Consider the following 13,118-nt stretch of genomic DNA (forward strand, 5'->3'; position numbering starts at 1 on the left):
TTGGCTCTGGGAATACAAAGATAAGAATCAAACAACCCCTGCCTTCCATTCTACCAGAGAAAAATAACACATATACCTCTAAGGTCCAAAATAAATCCAATGTGATTTGAGAAACGGGGCATTAGGAGCCAAGAGGCCTAGAAAAAACTTCACTGAAGATGTAACACTTTAAGCTGAGCTTTGAAGGAAACTAAGAAGTGAATTTTAAGTCACCTGAGCATTGACAGGGGAGCACTCTAACGAGAACCTACATTTATCCAGAGTGAGTACTTTGTTCATAACACACTTTCCTTATAACAGCCATGATTAATATTCCCAGTTTTTAGATATGGAAAATGAAGTTTGGCGAGGTCAAGTGACCCGTGCAAGGTCATAGCAATAGTCTGGTTGTGGTCTGAATATGAACCCCAGTCTCTCCCAACTCATGTCCAATGCACTATGCTGTACCACATCTAAGGGCTGCCAGGAGTCCCAGAAAAAGTCTGGTCTTAAAAAGTTTTAGATATGTGAGCTAAAGTATAAAGTCATTGGGATTGGAGAATTAAATTATTTGTTTTATTTGGAGAGGCATCAGAGTACATATAGAATGGAAAGTTTAATTTATTTAGGACTCCCTTTTAAGTCAGAGCAGAAGTGAATAAACACCCCCCATTTCAACTCACTTTCATTTTGATGTAAACTAAGGAGCAGAAATTAAAAAGGAAAGCCAAGTCAAATCTTATATGGGATCTCCAGCCTATGCTAAGCTCAGCCCAGAATATACAAAAGGCCCAAAACAGAAACAAAAGTTCTATTCTCTAGGGAGATTAATTTTTTAGGTCCTAAAACAGGCCTTCCTGTTGCAGATACTTCTCACTTACAAGGTGCCTACTTAGATGCTTCTCAAGCAATATTCTTTCTTTTAAAAATAAAAACCCTTACCTTCCATCTTAAAATGAATAATGTATAATTGGTTCCAAGGCAGGAGTGGTAAGGGCTAGGTGATGAGGGTTAAGTGACTTGCCCAGGGTAACACAGCAAGTTAACTGTTGAGGCCAGATTTGAACCCAGAACCTCCCATCTCTAAGCCTGGCTCTCAATCCACTGAGGTACCCAGTTGCCCCCTCAAGCAATATTCTTATCCGATTAACCATAATACTGGGAAGAGTACTGACAGAAATAGCAACAGTTTCACTTTTAAGCCCTATTAGCTAGAACCTCCAAAGTATTTCCAATAAAACATAAAACCTTCATTGTATACAATAAATCCAAGAGTCCACTGTACATATTCCAACTTTCTGTCTCTCACTTCCAACACAGGAATTCAGCTTTAGCCAGGGGAGGTCTTTTTATTCTTTCCCAACATATTCTGCTGAGTACCACCTACAGCTCCTAGCTTAAACAATTCCCTGAAAGATAGGTGACACCTAAAGTAAAGAAGATCTGAGTTCAAATCTAGCCTCAGGCACTTATTAGCTGAGAGATCCTATAATAAATTGCAAGAACCTGTTGGCCTCAGTTTCCTCAAATTTAAAGTGAAGATGATTATAATAACACCTATCTCCTAAGGATATTATGAGACTCAAATAAGATATTTAAGTGCATAACATAGTGCACATAACAGGCATTTAATAAAATTTATATGCTTCCTTCCTTTCCTTCTCATATTTAATACCCTTGCCCATGTCCTTATTCTCTGCTTATCTAGCTCTTAATCATCCTTTAAGTCAAGTACCATCACCTCAATGAAATCACAGGATCAAAGACAAAGAGACTTGGGGGGGAACCTGGGAGGGGGGGGGGTATCACTGAATCTAACCTAGTAGTTCAGCAGTTAAGTGAACAAACACCTACTAGATATCTGAGAAAGGAGTAGTAGGTGGGTCTTCCTGACCCCCAAGTTTTGCATTCAATCCAGTAGGACACAAAGTCACTACAAAATTTCCTCGACTACTCAAGTCTATATAGCCTGCTTCTTGTTCTGAACTCCTATGGCACTTATTGTCTATATGACTTCTTTTGGTACTTAATGATAAACTACGGTATCATTGCCTAGTTCCTGTTTTGTTTCTCTAACAAGATTCTAAGGTCTTTATGGGCAATCATCATGTCTTAGACTTTCTTATATACCCTATTCTATCTATAAGAACAGTAGGCACATAGCAAACAACTCATAGAATTAGGCTTATATATATATATGTGCATATAACAGATTAATTAAAGACATGGGTTTAATAGAATTGGTCAAATTATCAAATTATTGTTGCAAGGAAGCACATTGAGGTTCCTCTCAAGAAGAAAGTCAGCTCTTTCAGGGCAAGGACTGACTTGCCTGCTTTTGTATCTGTATCCCCAAAGCTTAGCACATTGTTCACTGGAGAGTCTTAATAAATACTTGCTGATTAACTGAAATAAGAGAAATTTCCTAATGACAGCTATTTCTAAGAAGAATGGGCTTTCTTGGGAAGAAAGCCTTCACCGGAGTCCTTCCAGTAAAGTCTGGATGACTATTTGTCAAGCAGGCTGCAGTAGTGATTGTTTTTCAGTTATAGGCAGGACTAGGAAAACCATCAAAGTTCTCACAACCCTGAAATTCTGTGATCCCAAGAGAGAAAAAAACAAGCCAACTAGTTTACCACATGAAATTTGCGATGATACGCTGTAACTCACTTCATGGTCCCTTAAATTTGTATCTCCTCCAAATATAACAGTAACGGACTCTGGGATCTCTTGCATTTTCTTTAACACTATTTTTAGCTGATTCATCCGTTCCCGAGAGTGGTTTCTGGTGCTCTCTAGATGAGAACTCATAAGGCAAAGCTCATTACCACATACAGACACCTGCAAAAGAATAACATAGAACAATAACTGAGTTAAGTTGTGTCTGCCTAGTCTAATATCCAATGCTAAGGGGTGGCTGGATGGCTCAGTGGGTTAAGAGCCAGGCTCAGAGATGGGAGGTCCTGGGTTCAAATGTGGCCTCAGACACTGCCTAGCTGGGTGACCCTGGACAAGTCACTTAACCCCCATTAACTAGCCCTTACCAATCTTCTGCCTTAGAACCAATACACAGTATTGATTCTAAGATGGAAGGTAAGGGTATAAAAAAAAATTCAGTGCTAAGCTTTAATCAAAGGAGGTCCTGAGGATTACTCAGAAGTTCATTAAATCATCAAATCAGTAATACCATCAACAAATCAGGAACTGCATCAGTAAAGGTAAGGAGACATGAAAATATAGGATGTAAAAGACGATACTGATAATAACAGACTGGTGGGGGGTAAAAGCCGAATAATGCAGTGAGAACAGAAAGCAGCAGGAAAGGAATGGGAACAACTTTCTCAAGAAGTCTGACTGAAAGGAAGAAGGGAGAGAAGAAAAGGAAGGACTGTTTGACTCCTTTATCTTTTAAAACCAAACTTAAAAAATTACAAAATCTAGGAATTGAATGGGATCTCAAAAGGCTATCTATAAAACCCTCAACAAGAGGTTATCCAGCTACTGACTATAGAAATCCGATGAGGGGGAGCAATCTCCCAAGGCCATCCAGTGCCCTTACACACAAAGCTAATTGTTGGAAAGGTTCCCCTGTATTCAGCTAAACCTCCTAGCTCTACTTCTCTGCCCAGGAAAGCTCTAATATCTCCAGCTTGTCTTTTCTTCTCCATGACAAGCTATCATCAGCTCCTTTTTCAGGTGGTATCACCACCAGGTCTCTCACCCCACTGGATGCCCTCTTCTGCACATGCCTCAAATATACTGATACCCTTCCTAAAACATGGCAGTCAGACCCAAACTCCAGCTAGGGCAGAGTATATAAGAACTATTATCCCTCTTATTCTGGATATCATGGCTCTTATAACAGAGCTTGAGGTAATGTTGATTTTGGGGGTTACCATGTCATACTCAGTGAGCACGGACACTACAAAAACTATCAGATCTTTCCTCACATTTCAGATCTTCCATAATCTCTTACCCATACTCCATCTTCCCCCATTTTGCATTAATATAGTCAAGCCAGTAAACATTTATTAATTGCTTACAATTTGACAGGCATTGTGCTAATCCTCAGATACACAGAAAGGCAGAAACAAGGCCCCTATTCTCAAAGGGTTCGCTTTCTAATAGGAAAGAAGATAGGCAGATAACAATGTACACACAAAATTGGATAGGACAATCTATAATCTCAGAAGGAATACCCTGAGGGATGGAGGAGAGGGAGAAGAATGATAATGGGAACAGTAAAGATCTGTAGAAGGTGGGATTCCATCTTGAAGGAAAGCAGGGAAGCTTGGAAGAGGCAGTGTCAAAAGAAGAATATTCCAGAGATAGGGGATAGCTAGTGCAAACGCATGTGCAGTGTGGGGAATGTAGGGCAGGAAATGTTATGTTCTAGGAACAGCAAGTAAGCCAACGTAGGTGGGTCAGAGTATAAAGAAGGGAGGAAAGTATTAAGGTTGGAAAAGGATGGGGTGAGAGAATTCAAGACTCAAAATTCTTTTTTAAAATGTTGATCTTGGAACTAATAGGGAACCTCAGATTTATTGAATTGAGAGATAGGGGGATGCAGTGGTCAGACATATTTAATAAGATGAGTGGCAGCAATGTCAGAGGTGAAAACCTTTTTATAGGTGACTAGAGAAAAAAATTAAAGAAATGCACCTATACTCTCAGTGGAAACTACTTATATAGTTTTTTCCTATTTTACAGGAACACATTGTGGATATGTATATTGACATTCTACCATTTTGAAAAATATCTACAGAATAAAAAAATATTGTTCAGGAGAAGGAAAAAAAAAGATTGGAAAGGAAGGAAGAAGCAAGATTTTGAAGGGCTTTAAATGTCAAATGGAGTAGTTTACATTGAACCTGGAGGTAAAAGGGAGCCACTAGAGTTTATTAAGTAAGGGAGTGACATAACCAGATCTGCACTAGAAAATAATTTTGGTAGCTGAGTAGAAGATTGAATTGGATAAGAAGGAACTTAAGAAAACAAGGAGACCAATTAAAAGAGTACTGTAATAGTTCATGTGGTGATGAGGGCTCATAAAAGAAGGGGGTCTGAGTGAAAAGGGACATATGGTGGAGATACTGTGAAAGTATAAAGAACAAGATTTGATAAAAACTAGCTATGTTGAGTGTGAGTAAGGAATCAAAACTGACACCAAAACTATGGAGCCAAGGTTGACTGGGAGAATGATAGTACCCTGAGTAACAATATAGTTGGGAAGGGCTTAGGGGGCAAGTGTGGAATGGGTTTTGCTTGATTGTACATATTTATACAAGCATTTTTTTTTCTTTTTTCCCTCCAATGGAAGGAATAGGAAAGAGAAAAAACTAATTTTTGATTAACTGAAAGAAACAATTAAAAAAAAAAATTTTAACCAATTACACGTAGGATCAAATTTCCACAAAAGTTTTCAAAAGTTATATGATTCAAATTATCTCCCTCCTTTCTTTCCCCCTCCCTCTCAAAGCTGGCAAGCAATTCAAACTGGATTATACATGTATTATCACACACAAAAAAATTTTTTTTTCTGTTATATCGTTTTGTGCTATATTGTTTTGGACATGTTACATTTGAGATGCCTAAAAGTTTTCCAGTTGGAGATATCCAAAAGGCAGTTGACAATGCAGGACTGTAGCTCAGGAGAGAGGTTAAGAGTAGAAATACAGATCTGAAAATCATCTGCAGAGAGATGACAGTTGAACTCATGGGAGCTAGTGAAATTACCAAGTGGGACAATAAAAAAGGAAAAGAAAAAAAGGTTCAGGCAGAACCTTGGGGGATACTCACAGTTAGTGGCAGAGAGAGATCCAGTAAAAAAAGAGATTAACAATATCATGAAAACCCAAGAGTATGTAAAAGAAGATGGTGACTTGACAATATCAAATTCAGCAGACAGGTCAAGGACAAGTCTTTATTCGACTGAAAAAAGTCATTAGATCTGGCAATTAAGATAAACTTTACTGAGAGCAATTTCAGGTGAATTATGAGGTCAGAGGCCTTAGTACATAAGTAAATGAAGAGAGAGACAACCACTATAGAAGGATTTTTCAAAGAATTTAGCCTCAAAGAGGACAGGGCAAAAGCTAGAAGGGATGGTTGGACCAAGAGAAGGTACTTTAAGGACAGGGGATACATGGTTGTATTATAGGTAATAAAGATGGAGACTGAAGATTGGTGAGAAAGTAAGGATGAGAATGGACCCATTATGCTGAAGACAAAGGAAGGGGATGGAATCAAGGGTACACATAGAAGGGTTTGCATTGGTAAGAAGGACCAAAACTTGGAAAAGAAAAAAGACGGGGTGGGGAGTGGATGAAGTCAACTCAAAGACACTTCTAGAAAGTCTTCCCTAGTGTTCCCATTAAAAGCCTTTTCTTCTTGGGCCTCATATAGCACATCTTTCTTATATATTTGCATACATTATACATAGTAAAAGTTATTTGTGTATAGATCATGTGCTCCTATCAGACTGTAAACTCTAGGAAGATAGAAACCAAGGTTTTTCTAAACTTGTATCTCTCATTACACTTACTTTAAATAAGCTCCTTATAAGCAGCATAATATCGTACATTGATTAGATGCAACAAACATCGATCCTACTTCTACAGGTGCAGGGACTATGTAATGAGAGGGGTACAATGATAGGTCCACATGGAGAAGGTCTTTACTTCCTAGAGAAAATGCCATTTGAATTGGCTTCATCCAACACCTTGTATAAAGCCATGAAAACTATGTTTGCCAAAATCCATTCCCCTCCACTATCTTCAGATATTTTCTTTTCCAATTACTGGCTGGTTGACTGAGGGCAATTCACCACTTAACATCAAAGTACCAGCTACTTAGAGAACTAGCAACAATTATTTCAGGAAGCAAAAATATACTTAAATCCATCTATCTCAGGAAAGATATACCTTCAAGACATATTTAAACAAGTTTGTTACCTAGTACTCTATCTAGTTTGCACAAAGTTTATGAACTAGTTAAAGGAATCTATTTTAAAGAAAAAAGCAAACTTTAAAAAGAACCCAGAGGGTTATGAAATTACAAAAATGTGGGTAACACAAGATCACTTACATGCACACACAAAAGGTTTCTCATCATTTGAGTAGCTGGAAAAGGTGTAATTTCGTGGCTCATTAACTTCACTCTTGACTTCTTCAACATTACTACTGTGAAATAGCCATCTTCATTACCTTAAAATGTTTTTTAAAGAGAGATAGTTCCTTTCCATGAACAGGTCATTTAGAGGAGTGATACCAAATTGAAATAGAAACAGAAACCCTTAATCCATACAGAGCCATATATTGACTTAGTTTTAAATTGTAATGTTATTATGAATAATGGGTATCAAATTTCTATCTCTTTTAAAGGCGGGATAGCTGGAGAAGGGAGAAAATTTGGATCTAAAAATAAAAAAATTTAAAATAAAAAAAGTTATCCATATTTTATCTTATATGTATATATTTTGTTAAATGTTTTCCCAATTACATTTTAATCTGGTTCAATTGCACTCAAGTATTATGTTTGAAACTTCTGGTCTAGAGGATTACTAAATGACAGAATTAAGAACTAGAAAAGGTTTCAAGAATACTCTGAATCCAACCTATCTTCATCTTATGTCCTTTATCACACACTGTACAAAGAACAGTTACAAATGTTCACATAGATTCTTTCAAGAAATGCACTGCCTGATAGTGCAATTACTGGCTATTTTCAAAGATAAATCTAATTCAAAGATGAATTTTTTACCTCAAATGGCATCTGAAAATGATATCCCCAAAATGAAAGTCTTTGCTGATCCCATTCTAAGAGTCAAATAACACTAACTTTCTTTACAGCCACTGTAAAGCGAACACCAATTATTAAAATATTTTAACTAAAGAACAATTTCCCAAATTTGCGGGTGGGATAGAAACCTAAGATGTTTTTAAAGAGGCAGATGTTTTGAAAAATCACTCTTTTAACAGTTAAGCTATATTATTAGAAAGGTGTTACCTGAAATAATTCTATAACTGGTGGCTCTTTTCTTTAGGTAATCATAGTATGGTGGAATCACTTCTTGAAGAAATACCACATCTGGAGTGTACCTAATTTAAAAAAAATGAGTTTGTTAAAAGATTAATGACAAGATCATTCACTATGAACAGATGAGTTTTATACCAGGAATGCAAGGCTGGTTCAATACTAGGAAAACTATCAGTGTAATTGACCATATCAATAACAAAACCAATAGAAATTCTATGATTATCTCTATAGAAGCAGAAAAATCTTAACAAAATATAACACCCATTCCTATTAAAAACACTAGAGAACACAGGAATAAATGGAATTTTTCCTTAAAATGCTAAGTAGTGTCTATCCTAAACCATCAGCAAACATTATCTGTAAAAGCGATAAGCTAGAAGTCTTTCAAATAAGATCAGGAGTGAAGCAAGGGTGCCCATTATCTCCACTATTATTCAGGAATGTACTAGAAATGCTAGCTATAACAATAAGAGAAAAACATAAATTGAAGGAATTAAAATAGGCAATGAAGAAACAAAATTATCAGTCTTCACAGATTATACAATGATATACTTAAGAGAATCCTAGAGAATCAGCTAAAACATTTCTTGAAATAATAAAAATTTAAGCAAAGTTGCAGGATATAAAAGAAACCTACATAAATCACCAGTATTTTTATATATTGCCAAAAAAGCCCAGAAGTGAGATAGTAATCATCAAAACAGAAATGGAATAGTAGATCAATGGAACAGATTAGACACAATATACATGGGTAAATGATTGTATCCACCTAGTATTGATAAACCCCCCCAAAGCCCAGTTTTTAGAATAAGAAGTCACGATTTGACAAAAACTGCTGGGAAAACTATAAAACAGTATGGCAGAAACTAGGTACAGACCACTATCTCATATTCTTCAGTAAGCCACCAAGACCCACAAAAATGTGGCCTATAGGAAGGATTGGAATTGCCAGGGAGACTAGAGCCAGGTAATCTCAAAATGGCTAAATGATTTAGACATATAATAGTTTACCTGGCAGATCTATGGAGAATGGAAGAATTTATGACCAAGCAAGAGATAGAGAGCATTGCAAAATGTAAAATGAGTAATTTTGATTATATTAAATTAAAAAGGGGTTGTACAAACAAGACAAATGTAACCAAATTTAGAAGGGAAACAACTAGGAAAAATTTTTTACAGCAAATTTCTCTGATAAAGGTCTAATTTCTCAAATTTAAAGAAAACAAGTCAAAGAATATATAAATCATTCTCCAACTGACCAATGGTCAAAAGAATATGAACAAGCAGTTTTTAGATAAAGAAATCAAAGTTATCAATAACCATAGGGAAAAATGTTCTAAATTACTTTTCTTTTTTAAACCCTTACCTTGCATCTTGGAATCAATACTATATATTGGTTCCAAGGTAGAAGAGTGATAAGGGCTAGGCAATGGGGGTCAAGTGACTTGCCCAGGGTCACACAGCTGGGAAGTGTCTGAGGCCAGATTTGAACCTAAGACCTCCCATCTCTTGGCCTGGCTCTCAATCTACTGATCTACCCAGCTGCCCCCTCTAAATTACTTTTGATTAGAGAAATGTAAATTAAAACAACTCTGAGGTACCTCACACCTACTAGATTAGCCAATATGACAATAAAAGAAAATAATAAATGTTGAAAGGGATGTGGCAAAATTGAAACACTAATGCATTACTAGTGGAACTGTGAACTAATTGAACCATTCTGGATGGCAATTTGGAACTAGGCCCAAAAGGACTTTAAATTGGGCATACCCTTTGATCCTATAATACCATTACTTAGTCTACAGCCCAAATAGATAATTTTAAGAACTAGAAATTGAGGGGATGTCCATGAATTGGGAATGGTTGAACAAGCTGTTATAAGAATTTAAATATAGATTTTATGCTAAATGTGAGAATTCTAAATTAATATTGTGGTCACCAATGAAAGAAATTAACTCTCAAGTCCCAATCTCCACGTGGAGTTGTGGTAGTCTCTTAAGCCAAGAGTCCTGATGGTATCTTCAACAAGGGTTCCACCAGTGCAGCCTCCTCCAGAAAAGGAAGGCCTCTCTGGAACCAATCTCTCCAGAAGCCAGAAAAGAAAGGCCAGCTATCACCCAGCAAGCCAACACGTGATTCAGGGAAAGAGTCTCCTCCTTCAGTCCAACTCACCAATATAGTGTCCAAAGATGAACTCCAAAGGAGCAGTCCATTGGACAGGAAGTTTGGGACTTTTTATAATCCTTTTCCCACATCACTTCCTGTCCCTTCCCCACTTTTTGGGAACCAATGTAAGAATTAAAGTAGTGGTTTCATAAACTGTTGCAGTTAAAAGAGTGGTTGGCTTAAATTGTGACCGAAGAAATATGGGTTCAAGACAGTGTCTTGATTTTAATCAAAATATAAAGTGATCGCCAGGGAAAAATTCCCAAATATGAAATATACCCAAGTCAGCTGGGTTTTATCAAGATTTTAATTAATACAAATGAGGAATTAAAGAAAGAGAGAGAGAGAGAGAGAGAGAAAGGAAATAATGAGAAAAGGGCTAGGCCAGCCTAGGCTGAAAGCCCTAAGAGAGAGATCAGTCAGTCTTTTATCAACTCACCACAAGATCTGTCCAAAGCAAGGTTTTAGTGTTCAGAGAGACACCAGTTCAGCTTCAGCTAGCTTAAACAACTTCAGCCACCAAGCCCTTAAAGGCAGCTTTGGCCAGCTGCCTTCTCCAATTCAGCTTTTCCCAGCTGAATGAATCTCAGAGCCCTTTCTGAGCTCCTTTTTAAAGTGAATTTTCTCCTATGTCACCTCCCCTAAGTTCTTACATCTACCAATCATAGTAGACGTTTTCCAAAGGACAGATCATTCTTAATTCACACCTGAGTAGACTAAAACCTCTGAGTAAGTTCTCACCTCTTTGCCCCTTCCAAGTTTACAAATTGCCTGACCTTTATAGGTACTTAGCACCCTTTTGTATTAGATCTAAAAATAGGCACAGCTTAAGGGCTTTTGCCTTACTATAAGTATGGGTTAAATACTTTTCATTGTTCAGCAAGGAGTTTACAACTATCTTTCCCTAAGGCATGCTTAAGTATGGGTGAAGTAGAGTTCTCACATTCCTGATCTCAGTCCCTTCATTGTTTAAAATGGGGAATGGTCTTAACCAAGTCTTATGAAGTAGAGTCTGAGAATTTTTAAGATTCACAATCACCCCTGGTGATCATTGGGAGACTAGTCTCCCCATTGATCATTTAACATAATCATCTTGTAGTCCTAAACGCACTTCTAATTGCACATGCATACAATATTCAATTTTCTAAGAGGAAATTAAGAGTAGTGAGGGAGGAAATAGAAAGAAAGAAAGCAAAACCTATGTTTGCTAGGCACATTGACAGGAAGCCAAATTAGGGGCAGTCCCTTTTGGCATAAATGTGTACATTTACAATAAATGTTCAATCAAAGTTCAGTTCAATCAACCATATCCAAAGTTCATTCTTGATCTTCTTGATGTAGTGTAGATTTTTTTGACATCTTTCTGTAAGAGTTCATTCTCTGGATTTAGGAGTTAGCAAGTTTCTTCCTTGAAGATCTTTTCTTGAACAAAATCAATATCTTGGATTTTTATAAAAATGCAATCTCAAACAAAAAATCAAAAATCTTGGATTTTAAATTAAAATACACCAATTGCAATCTTTCAATTTGCCTAGCACTGCCCAAGGGGGGAGGGGAGGTTTTGGCCTCTAGAGCTGTCACCCACTCTAGCAAGTGACTTACAGAACTCTCTTAGCATCTGGTAAGGTACTAAGTAAGGGTACTTAAGTTTTTGATTGATTAACTTAAAAATAGGCAAGTGCAGAGTTAATCCTATCTTCATACTGTGGCATATGATAGTTATGGAATACTATCACATTGTAAGAAAAGATGAGTAGGGTTGATGATTTCAGGAAAAGCTGGGAAGATATACATGAACTGATGAAAAGTAAAATAAGCAGAACCAGGAAGCCATTGTACACAGCAATGTTCATCTGTGAAAGACTTAGCTCTCTCAGCAATACAATGACCCAGGACAATTCTAAAGGACTTATGACAAAGAATACTAACAAAGAAAGAACTGTGAGGAGTCACAATGCAGATCAAAGCATACTATTTTTCACATTAGTTTATGTTTTTATTTCAGGGTTTTGGTTTTATATGAGCATGCTCTTATAACAATGACCAATACGGAAAAATGTTTCACATATTACATGTATAACAGATCAAACTGCTTGCCATCTCAGGAGGAGGAGAGAGAAGGGAGGAAGACAATTTGGATCTCATAATTTCAGAAAATATGTTGAAAATTGTTATTAGATGTAATTAGGAAAATAAATTTTTTTTTTAAATCCTTACCTTCCATCTTAGAATCACTACTAGGTACTGGTTCCAAGAGAGAAGAGTGGTAAGGGCTAGGTAATGGGGGTCAAGTGACTTGCCCAGGGTCACACAGCTGGGAAGTGTCTGAGGCCATATTTGAACCTAGGACCTCCCGTCTTTAGGCCTGGCTCTCAATCCACTGATCTACCCAGCTGCCCCTGAAAATAAAATATCTTAAAAAATATATATGAGATAGAAAAGAACTGCCCCAAAATTATTTTATAGAACTAGAAAAAACAGTAACAAATTTATCTGTAAGAACAAAAGGTAAAGAATGTAAAGAGAATCAATGGAAAAAAATGTGAAGGAAGATGACTAGGAGTACCAAATCTCAAACTGTATTACAAAGCAGTAATCATCAAAACAACTTGGTACTAAGAAATAGTGGTGGATGAGTGAAATAGATATAATACACAAAATATAGTAATAAATGACCATAGTAAATTAGTGTTTCATATATCAAAAGATCCAAGCTTTTGGGACAAGAACTCACTACCTGACAGAAACCACTGAGAATACTGGACAACAGTATGGCAGAGACCAGTAACTCACAATGTATATATCAAGATATGGTTAACATAGGTACATGACCTAAACATAAAGGGTGATACCATAAGCAAATTAGGGAAGTATGGAGTAGTTTACCTGTCAGATCTATGGATAAGGGAAGAATTTAGGACCAAATAAGAGGCAGA

General features: G+C 36.8%; 1 protein-coding gene across 6 annotated transcripts in view; it reads right to left on the minus strand.

The window, feature by feature from the left end:
- Window positions 1–13,118, minus strand: part of TDP2 (tyrosyl-DNA phosphodiesterase 2) — a 29,429-nt gene that overhangs the window by 9,500 nt on the left and 6,811 nt on the right. For all 6 annotated transcript variants that reach the window (XR_008917635.1, XM_007487866.3, XM_007487867.3 and 3 more), the window contains exons 4-6: window positions 7,987–8,078; window positions 7,066–7,184; window positions 2,650–2,820 (exon numbers count right to left, since the gene is read on the minus strand). Coding sequence is in view for 5 of the 6 variants with exons in the window: in XM_007487866.3 (XP_007487928.1) it covers window positions 2,650–2,820; window positions 7,066–7,184; window positions 7,987–8,078 (382 nt within the window). In the remaining variant the exon portion in view is untranslated. The remainder of the gene's footprint in view (window positions 1–2,649; window positions 2,821–7,065; window positions 7,185–7,986; window positions 8,079–13,118) is intronic.

Source organism: Monodelphis domestica, chromosome 3 (genome assembly GCF_027887165.1).
Source record: "Monodelphis domestica isolate mMonDom1 chromosome 3, mMonDom1.pri, whole genome shotgun sequence".
Classification (NCBI taxonomy): Eukaryota; Metazoa; Chordata; class Mammalia; order Didelphimorphia; family Didelphidae; genus Monodelphis; species Monodelphis domestica.